This window comes from Eriocheir sinensis, chromosome 22, assembly GCF_024679095.1.
Source record: "Eriocheir sinensis breed Jianghai 21 chromosome 22, ASM2467909v1, whole genome shotgun sequence".
Taxonomy (NCBI): Eukaryota; Metazoa; Arthropoda; class Malacostraca; order Decapoda; family Varunidae; genus Eriocheir; species Eriocheir sinensis.
The window spans coordinates 20,085,581-20,103,809 of NC_066530.1; the positions used below are offsets into that span (position 1 = coordinate 20,085,581).

The 18,229-nt window shown below is 43.2% G+C and overlaps 1 protein-coding gene across 1 annotated transcript in view; it reads right to left on the reverse strand.

The window, feature by feature from the left end:
• Nucleotides 1-4,372: 4,372 nt before the first annotated feature.
• Nucleotides 4,373-18,229, reverse strand: part of LOC127002246 (uncharacterized) — a 21,452-nt gene continuing 7,595 nt past the window's right edge. The window contains exons 3-7 of the mRNA XM_050868053.1: nt 17,495-17,765; nt 9,063-9,128; nt 8,383-8,463; nt 7,024-7,095; nt 4,373-5,897 (exon numbers count right to left, since the gene is read on the reverse strand). Coding sequence (XP_050724010.1) covers nt 5,695-5,897; nt 7,024-7,095; nt 8,383-8,463; nt 9,063-9,128; nt 17,495-17,687 — 615 coding nt within the window. The 5' untranslated portion in view covers nt 17,688-17,765 and the 3' untranslated portion in view covers nt 4,373-5,694. The remainder of the gene's footprint in view (nt 5,898-7,023; nt 7,096-8,382; nt 8,464-9,062; nt 9,129-17,494; nt 17,766-18,229) is intronic.

Genomic DNA, 18,229 nt, shown 5'->3' on the forward strand with positions numbered 1-18,229 from the left:
GGTGAAGGGTGGCCCAGCAGCTGTCTTCCTTCCTTGATTCACCCTACTAAAGTCCCTCCTTCACGCCTTATTCCCTACTAAGTATATGAGTGATTATACATCGCCATCCTCACACGCACACGAGTACACATACATACACACTAACATGGGCACACATAGATCACACAGATGTACATACACAGACCCGACGTAATCTTGCCGTCACTCCCTCGTTTTCTGCCTCAAGTCACCAGGCCGTTCCGATGGGCGTCAAGTATTGCAGTGTGGAGGATTGCATAGTACCCTCCCATCCTCCTTCATACTTATTCCTACGTCAGTAATTTATTCTTCCCTTCCCTATGTACTTATTGAAGGCATTGTACTTCTTCATCACTCATTCTCTCCCTCACTGCCCGTCTCTGCTCCCCTACACACACACACACACACAGCCGTCGTGATCTTGCCTTCACTCCCTCGTTTTCTGCCTCAAGTCACCAGGGCGTTCCGATGGGCGTCACGTATTGCAGTGTGAAGGATTGCATAGTACCCTGACATAAATCCTCTCTCCTTCCCTGCCATACGTACTTATTGAAGGCATTGTACATCATCGACTCTCTCTCTCCCTCTCTCTCACAGCCCCGTCTCCGCCCTCCTAAACACACACACACACATACACACACGCTTACCACACAGTCACCACCTCCGAATTTAAGTCCGCGATCAAAAAATCCTCCCCGTACAGTGCGGGCTATTAATACCGTCCACTTTATGAGCTTGTTAATTGCCTCCAAACAAGGTTATCGTGAGTGTGATTATGCTGGTCAGTGGTCACCCCGCCCCGACTGTCACGCGGCCTGCATAACTCCCTGCCTCCCTCCCCCTTTCCTCCTTAGCTCCCTCCTCCCTTCCTCCCTCTTACTGCTTATCTTTTTTCATATCTCTTTCTCTCTCCCTCTCCTTTTTCTCTCCATTTCTCCCTCTCTCGCTTCATCTGCTTCCTCCCTCTCTCCCTCTCTCCCCTTTCGTCCCTAGCTCCCTTCTCCCTTCCTACTGCATATTTTCTTCCTATATCTCTCTCTCCCTCCCCTTTTTCTCTCCATTTCTGCCTGTCTCCCTTCATCTGCTTCCACCCTCTCTCCCTCCCTCCCTCTTTTCCCTCTCCCCTTTCGTCCCTAGCTCTCTCCTCCCTTCCTTCCTCCTACCGCTTATCTTCTTCCTATTTATCTCCCTTACCCTCTCCTTTTTCTCTCTATTTCTGCCTCTCGCTTGATCTGCCTCCTCCCTCTCTCCCTCCCTTTCCTTCCTCACCTCTCTCCCTCCCTTCATCTGCTTCCTCCGTCTCTCCCTCTCCCTTTCCTTCCTCTCTCTTCTCCCAATTCCTCTCTCGCTCCCTCCCCCCCCCCCCCCACACACACAAACTCTTAATCTACCATCACGATCACATATCAAAATTATAATGAGTGATTCGAATTGGCTCCTCCTCCTCTTCCATGCTCCGCCCTCCCCTGTCCTGTTCCGTCCAGCCCATCTCCTGTGTTTGGAAATTGTGGAATGCTTTAAAAATCTATAAATAGCTGTGTCTTGTCTGTCTCCCGTGTGTGTGTGTGTGTGTGTGTGTGTCCAAGGTACTCAGCAAATTCCTGTATCTTTCAGGTCTCTCTCTCTCTCTCTCTCTCTCTCTCTCTCTCTCTCTCTCTCTCTCTCTCTCTCTCTCTCTCTCTCTCTCTCTCTCTCTCTCTCTCTTATCTATATGAGGGAAAAGAAGGAGGATGTGAGGAGAAAGGGGAGGAAAGGAAGGGAAGGGAGGAAAGAAGTTTATAAAAGGGAGAAAAAAGGGAGGGGGAGAAGGGAAGGGAGGAGAGGAAGAGAGAGAATGGAGGAAAGAAAGGAAAGTAGGGAAGGAGAGGAAGGAAATGGAATGAGAGAGAGAGAGAGAGAGAGAGAGAGAGAGAGAGAGAGAGAGAGAGAGAGAGAGATGTGTGGTGACAGGAATTAGTTGAAAGGGAAATGTCAAGTTGCATTAAAATCATCATAATGTAAGTGTGTGTGTGTGTGTGTGTGTGTGTGTGTGTGTGTGTGTGTGTGTGTGTGTGTGTGTGTGTGTGTGTGTGTGTGTGTGTGTGTGTGTGTGTGTGAAGGAAAGAGAGAGAGAGAGAGAGAGAGAGAGAGAGAGAGAGAGAGAGAGAGAGAGAGAGAGAGAGAGAGAGAGAGAGAGAGAGAGAGAGAGAAATCGGAGACTTTGAAAGAATATCCAGCTTAGACAATTCTCTCGCTTTCTCTCTTTTTTTCCTTTGTCTTACACTTGCTTTCTTTTCCTCTCTCTCTTTCTCTTTTTTATCTTTATATATATATATATATATATATATATATATATATATAGATCTCTCTCTCTCTCTCTATTATTTTTTTTCCTTTTACAGTTCTTCCTTTTCCTCTTTTCCACTTTGCTTCGTTCGGTCTTTGTCACAATTTCTTTACCTGTTCTCGCATTTATCAATCTCTCTCTATGTATCACTTCACTTATCATCCCTTTGTTCTCCCTTTCTCTCTACTTTCTCCAGTTCCTCTCTTTACTGTCCATTTTCTCGCTTTATTTATCTATTTTCCAATCTATCAATCTGTCTATGTCATTCCGATCTCCCTCCCAGACAGACAGACAGACAGACAGACTATTGCGTAGAAAGTCTTGCCAACGCACTAAATATTTTGACTGGAATGCTTGGAGTCAGGTAAGTCTCTCTCTCTCTCTCTCTCTCTCTCTCTCTCTCTCTCTCTCTCTCTCTCTCTCTCTCTCTCTCTCTCTCTCTCTCTCTCTCTCTCTCTCTCTCTTCTTTCCTTTCTTGTTTTTCTTGGTACCTCCTCCTCCTATTTTTCGCACTCTTCCTTCTTCCCTTTTTCCTCCTCCTCCTCCTCCTTTTCTTCTTCTTGGTACTCCTCCTACTTCACTTTCTTTCCCTCCTCCTCCTCCTCCTTTTCATTCTATTCTCTCTTGCTTTCTTTACTTCACCTCCTCCTCCTCCTACTCTTTTTCGAAATCCTACTTCTTTTTTTTTTCCTCCTCCTCCTCTTCCTCCTTTTTCTCCTTTCTTCTTTACGTTCGCCTTCTACTCCATTTTCTTTCCCCCCTCTTCCTCCTCCTCCTCTCACTCACCTAACAAATTACAACGCCGATCAAAAGGCATCTCGTCGGACATCTTAAAGCACCTTGCCTTACCAAAACCTAACGAGATGTCTTCTTTACGGCACGAAGCAACCTTATCAATACAGGTTACGTGTGCCCTGGGACCTGACTCTATAACGTTATGGCAATACTTCTTATATGATTCTCTTGCAGTATATTTTGAGTAGCAGTAGTAGTGGTAGTAGTAGTAGTAGTTGTAGAGGCTTTTATTACTTACTTCTGTTCCTTTCTTTACCCCTCGACTGGTTTCTCTACTGTAAAGTGTGGTATGTCCCTAAGCTTTCTTGTTCCACTCTAGAAACTTTTGACAATACGCCTTATTTGATTGTTTTGCATTATGTTTCCTATGGGTTGTAGTAGTTGTGAGTGCCTTCATTTCTCTTGTTCTATCACTAGCTCTTGACTGTTTCCTGTTATGTAAGATGAAGTAAGAAAAAACAGCTTGTCAGTATGAAATCAGATATATAAGATGGAGTATAGGCGTGGGAAAGAGGAATTGAAAGACAGAATCGAGCAGTAGATTAATATAGCTTTGAAATAATACTAATACCACTAATACTAATAATACCCAGAATACACCCGTTCAAGACTATAACCATAATACCCATGAATATTAACTCTGATAAATATGGCTGAGTATAGACGTAATTAACAGGAATTAAAAGACAGAATCGAACTGTAGATTAATATAACTTTGAAATAATACTAATACCACTACTACTAATAATAATAATACCCAGAATACACCCGTTCAAGACTATAACTAGAATACCCATAAATATTAACTCGTATACATAAGATACAGACGTGAATAAGAGGAATTGAAAGACAAAATCGAACAGTAGATTAATATAGCTTTGAAATAATACTAATACCACTACAAATAATAATACCCAGAATACACCCGTTCAAGACTATAACCATAATACCCATGAATATTAACTCGTATACATAACATAAAGTACAGACGTGAGAAAGAAGAATTGAAAGACAGACTCGAACAGTAGATTAATATTGCTTTGAAATAATACTAGTACCACAACTACTACTAATACCCAGAATACACCCGTTCAGTACTATAATAACAATACCCATAAATATACCAAAGAAAGATTTACTAGAACTAGGTTAACAGCTGTAATAGGCGACTAATTAAAGTACATCATCTGTTTTTTATAAGGGGAAACAAAGTACGGGATCATCTCTGTAGACTTTATTATGAGAAAAAAAAGTAATGACACATCATTAGAATTAAGGAGAATTAAGATGTACAGAAATATAAATAGAAGGAGTTGAACCACTAATGAGCAGAACGAAGTGGGATCAAAATAATACCAAACCGACTCGAATATTAACTATAATATTCAACGGAAAGAAAAGTATTGGAACATTTATACGAGGTAGGAAGTGGAACCAAAATAACTTTCACTCAACTCTTCAAATGGAATAAACAGAGCATTGGAACCTTTATCTTAATCCTAAAAACACGTGAGGGTAAGATATAAACCACTGGATCGCCTTTGTGAAGAGTTTAATCCACCACCTTGGTAGGAACACAACAGGAAGAGAGAATCGGGTCACACCACTTGTTCAGTAGCTACAGCCTTGGATGGTAACTCTAGCCTAGGAATGATGACAAATGGGTAACAAAATAAATAGGTATAGCAATAACAGCCTCAGATATCATTCCCTAGCTAATTAGTCAGTCAATGGGGAAAGCGCCGGGGGGTGCGTCGCCTCGTCCACCCTACGACGCCAAGCCCGGGGGTCCCTCCGGGCAAGTATCCATGCAGGCCCCCTTCCCATCCTGAGTAGGCTACCTCCTGGCAAGATCTATCGACTTGCTCAAACCACGAATTCTGTGGGCGTCCCCTTGGCCTCCTCCACTCAGGATTGCCTCTTAGAGACAATCCGGTGAGCAGGCTCAGCCTCTGGGCAGCGAGCCACGTGCCCGTATAGCCGGAGTTGGTGTTGACGGACCATGCAGGTATTATATGTCGAATCAGTCTCACGGAGTAGTCGCCGGTTTGACACAAAGTCATTCCAGCGATATCCCAGGAATCTGCGTAGACATTTATTACCAAAGTCATCAATCCGCCTCTCCAAGTCCATATTCAGTGTTCCCTAGCTAAGAAAAACTGCAAACTCAAAACAGTAGACATAAGGAGTTTGTCACCTGTGAGGGGGTGAGGGCTGCTGGCTGACACTCTACACTATTCCTTACTCCCTTGTGCTGTGTCGTGTGTTCCTCGCGCCCTAGCTAAGGAGTGGAAGCGGAAAACTGTAGATACAAGGAGCTTGTCAGCTGTGAGAGGCCGACACACTACATTATTTCCTTTACCTTCCTCCGCCTCTGCTCTCGGTCTGCAGGCAGGGCTCCAGACGTAGAGAAAAGAACATAAAGGCAAACCCAATCATCAGCTCTTAAATTAAGGGACGCAGAATGCTCTCTCGCTGTCATTATTTATTGTTTATCTTCCTCTTGTGGACACGGGAGGTACAAGAGTGGTGGCCAGGCCTGCACACACAAGGGTTTACACGCAGAAGGTGTAGAGCTCCGCCTCGTCGCAGCCCTCGCGGCAACACCTCGCCCGCAGCTTGCTCAGCGTCTGCCGCTTGTCGCGCGCCGTGTGTGTCAGCCCCGGGGCGAGTGGTGAGCCAGGCCGCCGCTCGCCGCCCCGACTCAGCCTCACCAGAGCAGAGAGGAAGGTGTCGGGCCGCGCCTCAACCCGCCAACCTTCAGGGGAGGGAACACGGAGCTATACCAGTATTCTTAAAAGTCTCGGACTCCCATTTTACGACTGTTTCCGAAGGCCACAGAGAAGATTAGCCGGGTTTTCATGGGCGATTTTTCCGTTCAAGATGCAAAAGTCGTGCAAAACTATCACCAGGATCACGAAACAATCCATGAAAATCCCAGCAACTTCTACGAGAGGCTTTTCACACAGGCGAACTGAGGTACCGATACGTTTAAGAATACGAGTTTTAGGATCAAGAGGAAGGGGGTTTGGGACTCGGCAAAGAGAACGGAGAGCGGAGAGTTCTGCCGCGGATAATAATGAAGGTAGAGGTAACGTTGGGAGCGAAAGCTATTAGCTGCGCGAGGAGGTGGTGCTCATCTCCGTATCTCCGTACTCAACACCCATAGAAACAACAACGACAACAATAACAACAACTACTACTACTACTACTACTACTACTACTACTACTACTACTACTACTACTACTACTACAATAAAATGAATATAATACCGTGTGAGAGAGAGAGAGAGAGAGAGAGAGAGAGAGAGAGAGAGAGAGAGAGAGAGAGAGAGAGAGAGAGAGAGAGATTAATACATAAACGGTAATCAGCATGTGTGTGTGTGTGTGTGTGTGTGTGTGTGTGAAATATTAATAAGTAATCAAAAAGTCTCGTAATAGCTGCTCTATTGCCTCCTAATTGCCCTTGAATCGTTTGTTTGAAGGTGTCAAAGGTAATTAACACCCTCCATTTGACCTATGTGTGTGTGTGTGTGTGTGTGTGTGTGTGTGTGTGTGTGTGTTTCCTCTCCTTTCCTATCCCTTTCCTCTCCTTCCCTTAATATCTCTTCCCATCCTGTTCAAACCGTTCCTTTCCCTTCCCTTCCTCTCGCACCCTATTCCGTCCCTTTCATATTCTTCCTATCCTATTCCCTTCCCTTTATTTCGTATTTAATCCTACCTTCCCTACCCTTCCTTTCCCTACCATACCCTTCCCTTACCATTCCATCTCATACCCTCCCTTCCTTTCCTATCATTTCTTTGCCTTCCCTTTCATTTCTCTTCCCATCTCATAACTTCCCATCCCTTCCCTTCCTCTTACTGTGTGTGTGTGAGCCACTTACCAGGTTCTGCAAGGAGGTCTTCGTAGCTGTTGGTGTCTTGCATATCCCAGGCTGGAATAAGGTCTGGAGAGCCTGAAAGAGAGAGAGAGAGAGATAAAGACGAATAAATAAAAGATAAGGTGGAGATAGAGAGGGAGGAGAGATGAAGAAAAAGGTAGAAATAGAGATAGATAAAAATAAGTTGACGTAGAGATAGAGAGGGAGAGGTTGAGAGAGGTAAATAAAATGGTTGAGGAAGATGGGAGGTAGAGAAAGTGGATGAGAGAAGTAGAGGAAGATGGATACAGAATTATACATAGAAGTTCAAGTAAAGGCAGGAAAGGAGAAAGTTAGAAAGGTAGATATAGAGAGGAAGAAAGGTAGAGGGAGTTATAGAGGTCGAGAGGTTAAAGTCATAAAAATAGAAAGGTAGAGGTAGAGAGAAGAAAACAAGGTGAGGGGGAGGCAAAGTAAAGGCAGGAAAGGAGAGAGAAAGTTAGAGGGGTAGATATACATAGAGAGGAAGAAAGGTAGAGGGAGTTGTAGAGGTCGAGAGGTTAAAGTCATAAAAATAGAAAGGTAGAGGTAGAGAAGAAAACAAGGTGAGGGAGAGGAAAAGTAAAGGGAGGTAGATAGAAACAGATAAGAAGATAAATAAAATAAATATAAATATACAAATTAATAAAGTAAATGAATATATAATTCAAAAAATTCATAAACAAAAATAAATAAATGAAAATCACACAAAAATTTACATTCAAACAAAGGAATATATTTAACTGCACTAATGAAACATATTACACATTTTTTCACTCCCTTTTCATTACGACTCATTTTTCCGCCATAAACCATTCGCTTCCAAAGGCAAAGAATCCGAAACCTTTAAGAGACAATCAGAATCTTTATAGAACAAAGTAATGCAATAAATGGCGTAAAGGCTGTGATAATTTCTGTATATTTCTATTAAGCATTTTTCCGCCATAGATACTTTGAACCTGAAGGCGAGATAATCAGAATCTTTTCAAAACGATACAAATGCAATAAATGATAATATAAAAGACTGAATTACATTACACATTATTTTTTTTTACATATATTTCTGATCCAAGACGTAAACAGAATATATGAAATAACTGTTAATATGGATAATTATACTACTACTATTATTATTGTTATTGTCACTACTACTACTACTACTACTACTACTACTACTACCACTACTACTACTACTACCACTACTACTACTACTACATAAATGATACCTCCACCCATGTTTATTTTCCCGACACCACCACTACTACTACTACTACTACTATTACTACTACTACAAAAACTACTATTACTACTACTACTACTACTACTACTACTACTACCACTCACCGTTCAGTCTGTCCAGCTCGTCACGGGAATATTTCTGGTTGTTTACATTTTCCCAAAGTGGCAGAGACTCAAACACAGGCCCTGGGGAAAAAGAAGAAGAAGAAGAGGAAGAAGAAGAAAAAGAAGAAGAAGAAGAAGAAGAAGAACAAAAATAATAACAAAAACAAGGAGAGAGAGAGAGAGAGAGAGAGAGAGAGAGAGAGAGAGAGAGAGAGAGAGAGAGAGAGAGAGAGAGAGAGAGAGAGAGAGAGAGAGAGAGTTAATTAGTACAGTTACACCTTCATTTACATTAAACTAGCCATGAATTAGCAATCATTACCATTAAAACAATGTTATAATAATAATAATAATAATAATAATAATAATAATAATAATAATAATAATAATAATAATAACAATAACAATAATGATTGGTCAAGCGGGGATCAATTAAAAACTTTAGTCAACGTTTCCCTCACAAAACAATGGATCCCAGAAATGATTAGTACACACACACACACACACACACACACACACACACACACACACACACACACACACACACACACACACACACACACACACACACACACTCCTCCCTTCCCCATTGAATAGAAAAAGTTCATATCACCTCTATACATGAATGGCACCTCTCCTACATACATACATACATTCATACATACATACACAAATATACTTACCATCATTCTCTCGGCGTCTTCCTCTGATAGCAATTGGTTGAGAGCGAATCATGATGCCAGCGTTACCTGTTTGGAAGAGGAGAACAGATGAAGGTAAGGTAAGGAAAGGTAAGGTAAGGTAAGGTAAGGTAAGGTAAGGTAAGGTAAGGTAAGGGGAGGTGAGGTGAGATAAGGTAAGGTAAGGTAAGGTAAGGTAAGGTAAGGCAAGGTGAGGTTAGGTGAGGCAAGGTAAGGTAAGGTAAGGTAAAGTAAGGCAAGGTGAGGTTAGGTGAGGCAAGGTAAGGTAAGGTAAGGTAAGGTAAGGTAAGATAAGGTAAGGTAAGGTAAGATAAGGTAAGGTGAGGTTAGGTGAAGTAAGGTAAGGTTAGGTAAGGTAAGGTAAGGGAAGGTGAGGTTAGGTAAGGTAAGGTAAGGTAAGGTAAGGTGAGGTGAGGTTAGGTGAGGTAAGGTAAGGTAAGGTAAGGTAAGGTAAGGTCTATAAAAATTGCCTGCGCCATGACGGGCTGGGCCGACCACCATGGACCTGAAGAAAGCCTACCGGCACTACAGGCGAACACGTAAAAAAAAAAAAAAGTAAGGTGAGGTAAGGGAGAGCACTGGAAGAATAAGACAATGAAAAAAGTAAGGTAAGGTAAGGGAGAGCATTGGAAGAATAAGACAATGATCCAAGGCTGACAGGTAAGGAGGGTGAAAAGAAGTAAAGACAAGGGGAATTAAGATAGGTGAGAAGTGTGAAAGGAAGGAGGAGAGACATGAGTGTAAGAGAGAAGGGAGAAAAAATATAAGAGTTGACAGAAGATAAATATTAGGGGAAGAAGGATACGAAGTGGGATTTTTTTTTTTTTTTTTTTTACAGCAGAGGAGTCAGTTCAAGGGCATAAAAAAGGTAACAAATGTTAAAAAAAAAAAAGACCGCTACTCACTGCTCCTAAAAAAGAGTCAGAGGAGTGGCCGAAACATAGGTCAATTTCTGGGGAGGAGAGGTGTCCTGATGGATGGAAGGATAGAGGAGATAATAGACTACAGAAGAAACATAGATAGATAGATAGATAGATAGATAGATAGATAGACACAGCACCCAAAACACATAACATGGACCAATATTAAGTTTATTCCAACACGTTCATATGCAACAGAAAAAAAATAAGAAAAATAAATATTAATACGACTAATTATAATACAACTGATTAACGGTGATAACACACACACACACACACACACACACACACACACACACGAACATTCCTCTCCTCTCTAGTCTCCCTCCTCTTCCTTTCTTTCTTCTTTTACTTTCTTTCTTTCTTTTTCCTTCTTTCTTTCTTTCTTACTTTATTCGTCCTTTCTTTCTTTGTCTTTCTTTTATTCTTTATTTATGTTATTTGCTTATCTTTATTATTTTTCCTTTATTGATAAATACTCCGTGATTTCCGTTGACGAAGAAGTAATCAAAGTCCAGTGAGACGGAGATGAGCACCAAGGCAACGCGCAACTACAGATACGCCCCCAGCCTTACTAATGAAGACGTTGGTATTCTCTGAGCGTTAAACCAACCCTCGAGCGACTCTTTGGGGCGCCAAGCGAGCGGTCATTACCATAAACAGACTCTCGCTTGATCGTTTGCATTCGTTTTTGCTCACTTGAATCGGAAGGAGAGGGAGAGAGGGGGGGAGGGAGGGTGTGAGAGAGAGAGAGAGAGAGAGAGAGAGAGAGAGAGAGAGAGAGAGATACATACATACATACATACAAACAGACAGACAGACAGAAAAAGACACAGACAGGCAGACAGACAGACAGACAAACAGACTAACTGACTGACTGACTGACTAACTGACCCACCCACTGACTGACTAAAAAATAAAGAAAAGACAAATAAAGAAAGAAAAATACACAAGAACCTCAACCCACCTCAAAATATATATAAAAACTCCTAAGAATATTAATTAATCCACTATCCACTCATCATTATCCAGCGAGCGGCCGTTAACATAAGAGACTCTCGTTTGACAATCCAATCCTTTTTATCTCCACGTTTTAGTATATTCGAAGGACTTTTAATTTATGGCAGACGCGAGGGTAAATTAGTTCAAGTGACTCCCACAAAGAGAATGCGAATGATTTTCCAAGTGGGCGAAGGCGTCTGAGATTACCACGGGCCCAGAAATGAAGGTAAAGAAGACGAGCGGAAAAGTATAAAAGAGAGGAATAAATTAAAGAATAAAAAGAAGAAAAGAGATACAGGAAGCCCAGAGAAGATATTGAAGACGAGAAGTAGAAAAAAGAAGAAACTGAAGAAGAAAAAGATAGAAATAGAAAGCCCAGAAAAGATATTGAAGACGAAAAAGCAGAAAAAAAGAAAAAGGCATCGAAGAAAAACGAAAGAAAAAAAATATATACAGTAAATTCGAATACAGAACCCATTTATTCCTAAAAAAAAGGGTCTCATTGAACTCTTCGATTCCTTTCACTATAGCATATTAAACCCCCTTTCCTGGACCCTATAGGCTTGAAAAAGTAATATAATATTTGCTTAATGCGAGAGGAAAGGAAGAAAGAAAAGTGTAAGAATCAAGTCATGTATAAGACGTGTATATCCTTTTTTTCTATATATGTCTCGGTAAAAGAAAAGGGTCTCACTAAAGTCCTCGATTCCTTTCACTATATATTGGACCCTATAGACTTCAAAAGGTAATATAATGTTTGCTTAATGCGAGAGGAAAGGAAGAAAGAAAAGTGTAAGAATCAAGTCATGTATTAGACGTGTATATTCATCTTCTATACATGCCTCGGAAAAAGAAAAAGGGTCTCACTAAACTACTCGATCCCTTTCACTGTAGTATAATTAGCCTCCTTCTGGCAGACCGATCCTCCTACTAAACTTTCTGCGGGACAAATTATCCTTAATGAAGTTACCAGAGAGGAATTTGATCCTTCTCATGTGTAGTAGGCGGTGGTTCATATAGGGCACAAGACGGGAGGGAGGGAGGGAGGGAGAGAGGGAGTAAGGGGGAGAGAGAGAGAGAGAGAGAGAGAGAGAGAGAGAGAGAGAGAGAGAGAGAGAGAGAGAGAGAGAGAGAGAGAGAGAATATGAAAGGAAGAAAAAGAGAAAGAAAAAGCAAGGAGGGGAGGGGTAGAGGTGACGCGCGTCTTGTAAAACTCTACAGTAAGACCCAACCTTTTTTCACTTACTCTCGCATTTATTTCCATCAACTTTACACTTCTTTCTTTTTAAGTATTTAAGTACCGTGGGAAAACACACACACACACACACACACACACACACACACACACACACACACACACACACACACACACACACACACACACACATTTCAACCTATCCGAGTCTTACCCACTTGAAGGTAAGACAATTGAAGGAAGACGAATAGATAGATAGATAGATAGATAGATAGATAGATAGACAGACAGACAGATAGATACAGAACCAGGGATGACCACGGGAAGAGACAGATGAAGGGAGACAGGAGAGGGACAAAGAGAAATAGCCAAACCGAGGAAGGAAGATGGAAGGGAAGGGAACAGAAGGGAAGGGAAGGGAAGGAGACATAGGCATCTAAGTAGCCACCAGAGAAGGAAGGGAAAGGAAGGAAGGGAAGGAAAGGGAAGGGAAGGGAAGGGAAGGGAAGGAGACAGAGGCATCTAAGTAGCCACCTGACACCAAGTAAGGGAGAAGGAAGGGAAGGGAAGGGAAGAGAAGGGAAGAGAAGGAAGGGAGACCTTGGAATCAAAGCAGCCACTAGAAACCAGGTAAGGGAGAAGGGAGAGAAGGGAAGGGAGGATGAGGAAGGAAAGGGAAGGGAGAGGTATACATAGGGACAGTGTGGCTTGACTGGGAATCGGATCAAAACAATGGAGGTGACGTCTGGGCCCGACATAACGTCAATGAAGGCCGACGGGGCGGCTGATCAGAAGATGCCCGCGAGGAGGAGGATAAGAAGAGAAGGGGAGGAAGGAAAGGAGAGTGTGGAAGGTGAAGGAGGACGATAATGAGGAGTGAAGGGAGAAGGACGAAGAGAAGATTTAAGAGGAGAAGATAACGTAAGGAAAGGAAAGACGAAGGAGAGAAAACGGACTAAATAAAGTAACTAGAATGGAAGGAAATACGCAAAAAGGGATAATATCGGAAGAATAATAAATGATGAGCAAAACTAAGCCATAAAGGAAGAAAAAAATGAAAAAGGGGAAGAAAGGACCCTAAGAATTAAGGAAAGAAATGAAGGAATGGACAGTAGTAATTATGAAGACTGGCAAGCACTGATTCAAGACACTCACACCACCTTTACCACGCCCGAAGAGATCTCGTCGCTGAAAACCCGCGGGAGAAAGACTCAAGCACTGATACAAGACACTCACATCGCCTCCTAACAGAAATCGCCGCTAGTTTCCGCTGAAAACCCGCGGGAAAAAGACCCAAGCACTGATACAAGACACCCACACCACATTTACCACGCCCTAAGAGATCTCGTCGCTGAAAACCCGCAGGAGAGACTCAAGCACTGATACAAGACACCCACACCACATTTACCACGCCCTAAGAGATCTCGTCGCTGAAAACCCGCGGGAGAAAGACCCAAGCACTGATACAAGACACCCACACCACCTTTACCTCGCCTTAGAAGAGCTCGTCGTTGAAAGGCCGCTAGAGGGAAAATGAAGCAGCTTAAGAAGAGATAAGGAAGATTGGGGTCTATAGAAGGGCCGTTTTGGGAGGGAGGGAGAGGAAATAGAAGAGAGAGAGAGAGAGAGAGAGAGAGAGAGAGAGAGAGAGAGAGAGAGAGAGAGAGAAACAAATGAATAGGCAATGTCTTCTTCTTAGTCAATCTCTTCCTCGTTCTCCATCGGGCTCCTGCATAAACAGTCCCTTCCCCTCCTCCCCCCTTTCCCTTCCCTCCCTTCCCCTTCCCTTCCCTCTCGCCTTCCTTACTTCTCCTCCTCCCCGACCCCTTCCCTCCCTTCCCTCCCCTTCCTTACTTCTCCTCCTTCCCGACCCCTTCCCACCCTTCCCTTCCCTTCTTCCCGACCCTTCCCCGCCCCCCCGACCCACCTGTTCCACCTGCCAATTCTGCAGATGGTTCGGCGATACACCCGTGGAATAAAACACCTGACTTACTTTCCTCGTTTCCTTTACTTTCCCTTGTCATCGATATTCTACGACAGCAAGATACAGTGAAGTTTCTCAATGCTTTCTCCCTGTTTAAAATATGTTCCTCTATCTCCAGCCTTAGTCTACGTATTAATCAATCAGTCAATAGGGGAGCGTCGCCTCGCCCACCCTACAACGCTAAAGTAGTAGGATTTATCGACTTGCTCAAGCTATGAACTCTGTGGGCGTCCCCTTGGCCTCCTCCACTCGAGGTTGTCCGGTGATTTAAATGTATCTCCCTTTTATTCCATTTTTTTTTTCCAACGTAAGTGTATAGTATCTTTAGACGTAGAAAAGGGCGCGTATTCTAAAGCCTTTCCACTACTGCTAACGACGAACTCTGTGGGTGTCCCCTTGGCCTCCTCCACTATATTTATCCGGTGAACAAAATGTGTCTCCCTTTTATTCAATTTCTTTTTCCAAGGTAAGTGTATAGTATCTTTAGACGCAGGAAAGGGCGCGTATTCTAAAGCCTTTCCACTACTGCTAACGACGAACTCTGTGGAAAGGGCGCGTATTCTAAAGCCTTTCCACTACTGCTAACGACCTATAGTGATTCGCCGTGCTTCCGTATCAGTAAAAGTCAAAGCTCCTAAGTCAGTGAGTCGTTAAAAGCAGCGAGGAGGTTTGATGGATACCAGGTCTGTTGTCTTTGCTATTGCTCTCCCGTGCTGTCAATACTCACCGGTAACGCGAGCAGTAGAAGACTTCCATTGTTAGTCCTCGTGTTACCGGGAACATTGTTAACACGCAGGAAAGGAATTGCATATATGAAGGCATGTAATAATAGACGTGGATGGGAAGATAGAAGGAAATATTGACAAAACGAGAGATAAGATAGAGCGAAAAGGAGCATATGAAGGTCAGTAGGTCAGTCACTATTTAGGGCTCCACACCACGAATATAAGGTGAGGTAGGGTAAAGTTTGGAGCATACGGTCTAGTTGCGCGTAGCCTCAGTGCTCATATCCGTCGCACTGTCCCTTTGAGCCTATGGTGAGAGGGAGCCCATCACCCCGGGACGCAGGGCCAGTGGGACATCCGGGTTACCATAGTTTACCTTCCCCACGTGTCCCCAAGTACCCATTTATCCACAAGCCCGAGAGGTAGGATCAACAGATGGGTGGGTTGCGGCCGGGATCCGAACCCAGGGCCTCGAAGTCATAGTCAGGGACGCTAGCCACTGCACCACTTTAAGGGAAATGATTGTTCTGGCGCATATGTAAAAATTAATGTATATAAACGCAAGAAATCCAGTTATATATATGATTCCGGACAGTCCCTTCCCTAATAACTATTTCCAAGAACATATACTATTTGCAGAATTCGTAGGTGGAACAGGTGGGGGGAAGGAGGGGGTGGGAGGGCAGAGAAGGGGCGGCGAGAAAAGGGAAGGGAGTCGAGAGGGGTCGGGAAGGAGGGGAAGTCAGGAAGGGGAGGGAAGGGAGGGAGGGAAGGGGGTGGAAGGGAGTTGAATCCATCTTTTTTTTTTTTTACAGCAAAGGAGACTGTTCAAGGGCATAAAAAAAAAAGAAAACAATAATGAAAAAAAAAGCCCGCTACTCACTGCTCGTAAGTTATATTGTTATAGGTATTCATATATTCCTTTCTCATGAATACTCTTTGCTATTACATGAATAAGATTCAAACCCATTCTTATCGGCACCCAACTCGATTCAAAAGCGTAAGCAGATCACATTGGATGGGCCTAACAACCTATAAACGTCTCCCTGTGAATACCGTCTTGAGGTACTCCAATATTGCATCACTTTATCCGCTTCTCTTCCTCTCTCACTCACCGCCACTCCTTCGCATATATAAACGTCTCCCTGTGAACATTGAGTCTTGAGGTACTCCAATATTGCATCACTTTATCCGCTTGTCTTCCTCTCTCGCTCACCGCCAGTCCTTCGCATATATAAACGTCTCCCTGTGAACAGCGAGTCTTGAGGTACTCCAATATTGCATCACTTTATCCGCTTCTCTTCCTCTCTCACTCACCGCCACTCCTTCGCATATGTTTGTAGCGGCGGCGAGACTGTGGACCATTTTCTTTAACATTTCGGCGCCCAAATACACGCATTACACATTGAGGAGTAGAAAATGACTTATGCAAAAGGTACAAATATCGCAGCCAAACCCGACGAGGGAAAACATGAAAGCTGGAAGAGTATTAGCATGACACACACACACACACACACACACACACACACACACACACACACACACAGGAGCCCCCAAGGTGTAATCAGGTCCACAAGGCAGGTATAATTTGTGAGTGCGTTTGTGTGTGACGCGGAAAATTCTGACGGGGTATCGCGATCCCAAAAATAATAATGAGTGTTTTTTTTTCTCTCTCTTAATTTCGCCGCCACACAAAAGAACGGTCAGAAAGTAATTAATTGGAGGCTGATGTTTTATGAGTGCGGTTTAGGTGGTTCTTTTTTTTTTAGGGGGGAGGGAGGAGGGAGGGAGTAGTCTATTTTTTTGTGTTTTTTTCTGTTAATCTTTTCTTCGTTTTCTTTCTCAGTCATTCTTTCTTTCTTTCCTTCTTTCGTTCGTTCTTTTTCTTTCTTTCTTTCTTTCGTTCGTTCTTTTTCTTTCTTTCTTTTTTTCTTTCTTTCTTTCTTTCTCTCATTCCTTCTTTCTATGTCTCGCACACGCACAGACAAGCACACCCACCCACACACACACACACACACACACACACACACACACACACACACACGCATCCTTTCCTTCTCTCTCTCTCTCTCTCTCTCTCTCTCTTTATTTTTTTATTAATCTATTCACTTATCTTTACATTTACATACTGACACACACGCACACACAACCTACCCTCCTAACACACATACACAAACACACAGACCCATATATTAATGTATCAGAGCCTGCTAACAACCTCTAGTAGACAGAACACTATCAACAAAACTCTAAGTCACTCCAAACATCATTTCTCTCACCTGCAAGTTAAGTTTTTGTTGATGTATTCATTGTAAGTCTTTTCTTTGTCTTGTTTTTTTTTTCTGTCTCTCACGCAAACACATATCAACAACGTTAACAAACGCCTAAGTCACTATCTCTAACTCTAACTCAATTTTACTCTACTTCTTTTTACCTCTCTTTCCTCTCCACTCTTCCTCTTTCCTTCATCTAACTCTACGACACTTCCCTTCCACTCTTACAAGCATCATTTATCTAACCTGCTCAGTCCCTATACAACAAAACTATCAACAAAAGTCTAAGTGAAGTCAAAGCGTCAATTCCCTTACCTCCAGCGCCTCTATGCAGTCCACCTCTCATGGGGCTGCCGATCGTGCCGCTACAGAGCTCGGCCACCAGCATACTCACGTCCCTGGCGGTGCAGAGACGGTACTTCTTAGCTCGCGTCAGTCTCACCTCAGCCCCCACCACCGCCACGGCCAGCACCACCACCGCCACCACGCCCACCACCACCACCCTCATGCTTGCTGGACGACGACGAGAGGAGGAAGAGGAGGAGGAGGACGGGAACGAGGAGGTGCGGATGGTTAGAGTGACGAGCTGAGGAGAGAAGAGAAAAATTGGTGAGGTTTTGTGAAAGTGAGGTTTGGTGAGGCTGGGCGAGGTGAAAGAGGAGATGAGGGAGATGCTGATGCTGATGAGGAAGATGAGGAGGAGGAGGAGGAGAAGGAGGAGGAGAGAGGAGAGGATGGGAATGAGGAAGAGGAGATAGATAAGGAGGAGAGGGAGGAGGAAGATGAGAAAGAAATAAGGAGGAGGTGGAAGACGAAGAGGAGGAGGAGGAGAAAAAAATAGAAAGGAGATAAGAGATGAAAAGAAGAAGCAGGAGGAACTATGAAGAGGAGGAGGAGGAAGAGAAGAAGAAGGAAGAAGAGAGAAGACAACGAAGAAGAACCAGAGAAACAAACAAAAAAAAAGAAAAACAAATAAAAAGAGAAGTAGCCAAAACAGTTAAAAACTCACATGCAAAATAGACCCCCAAAAATAGACCCCCCAAAATAGAA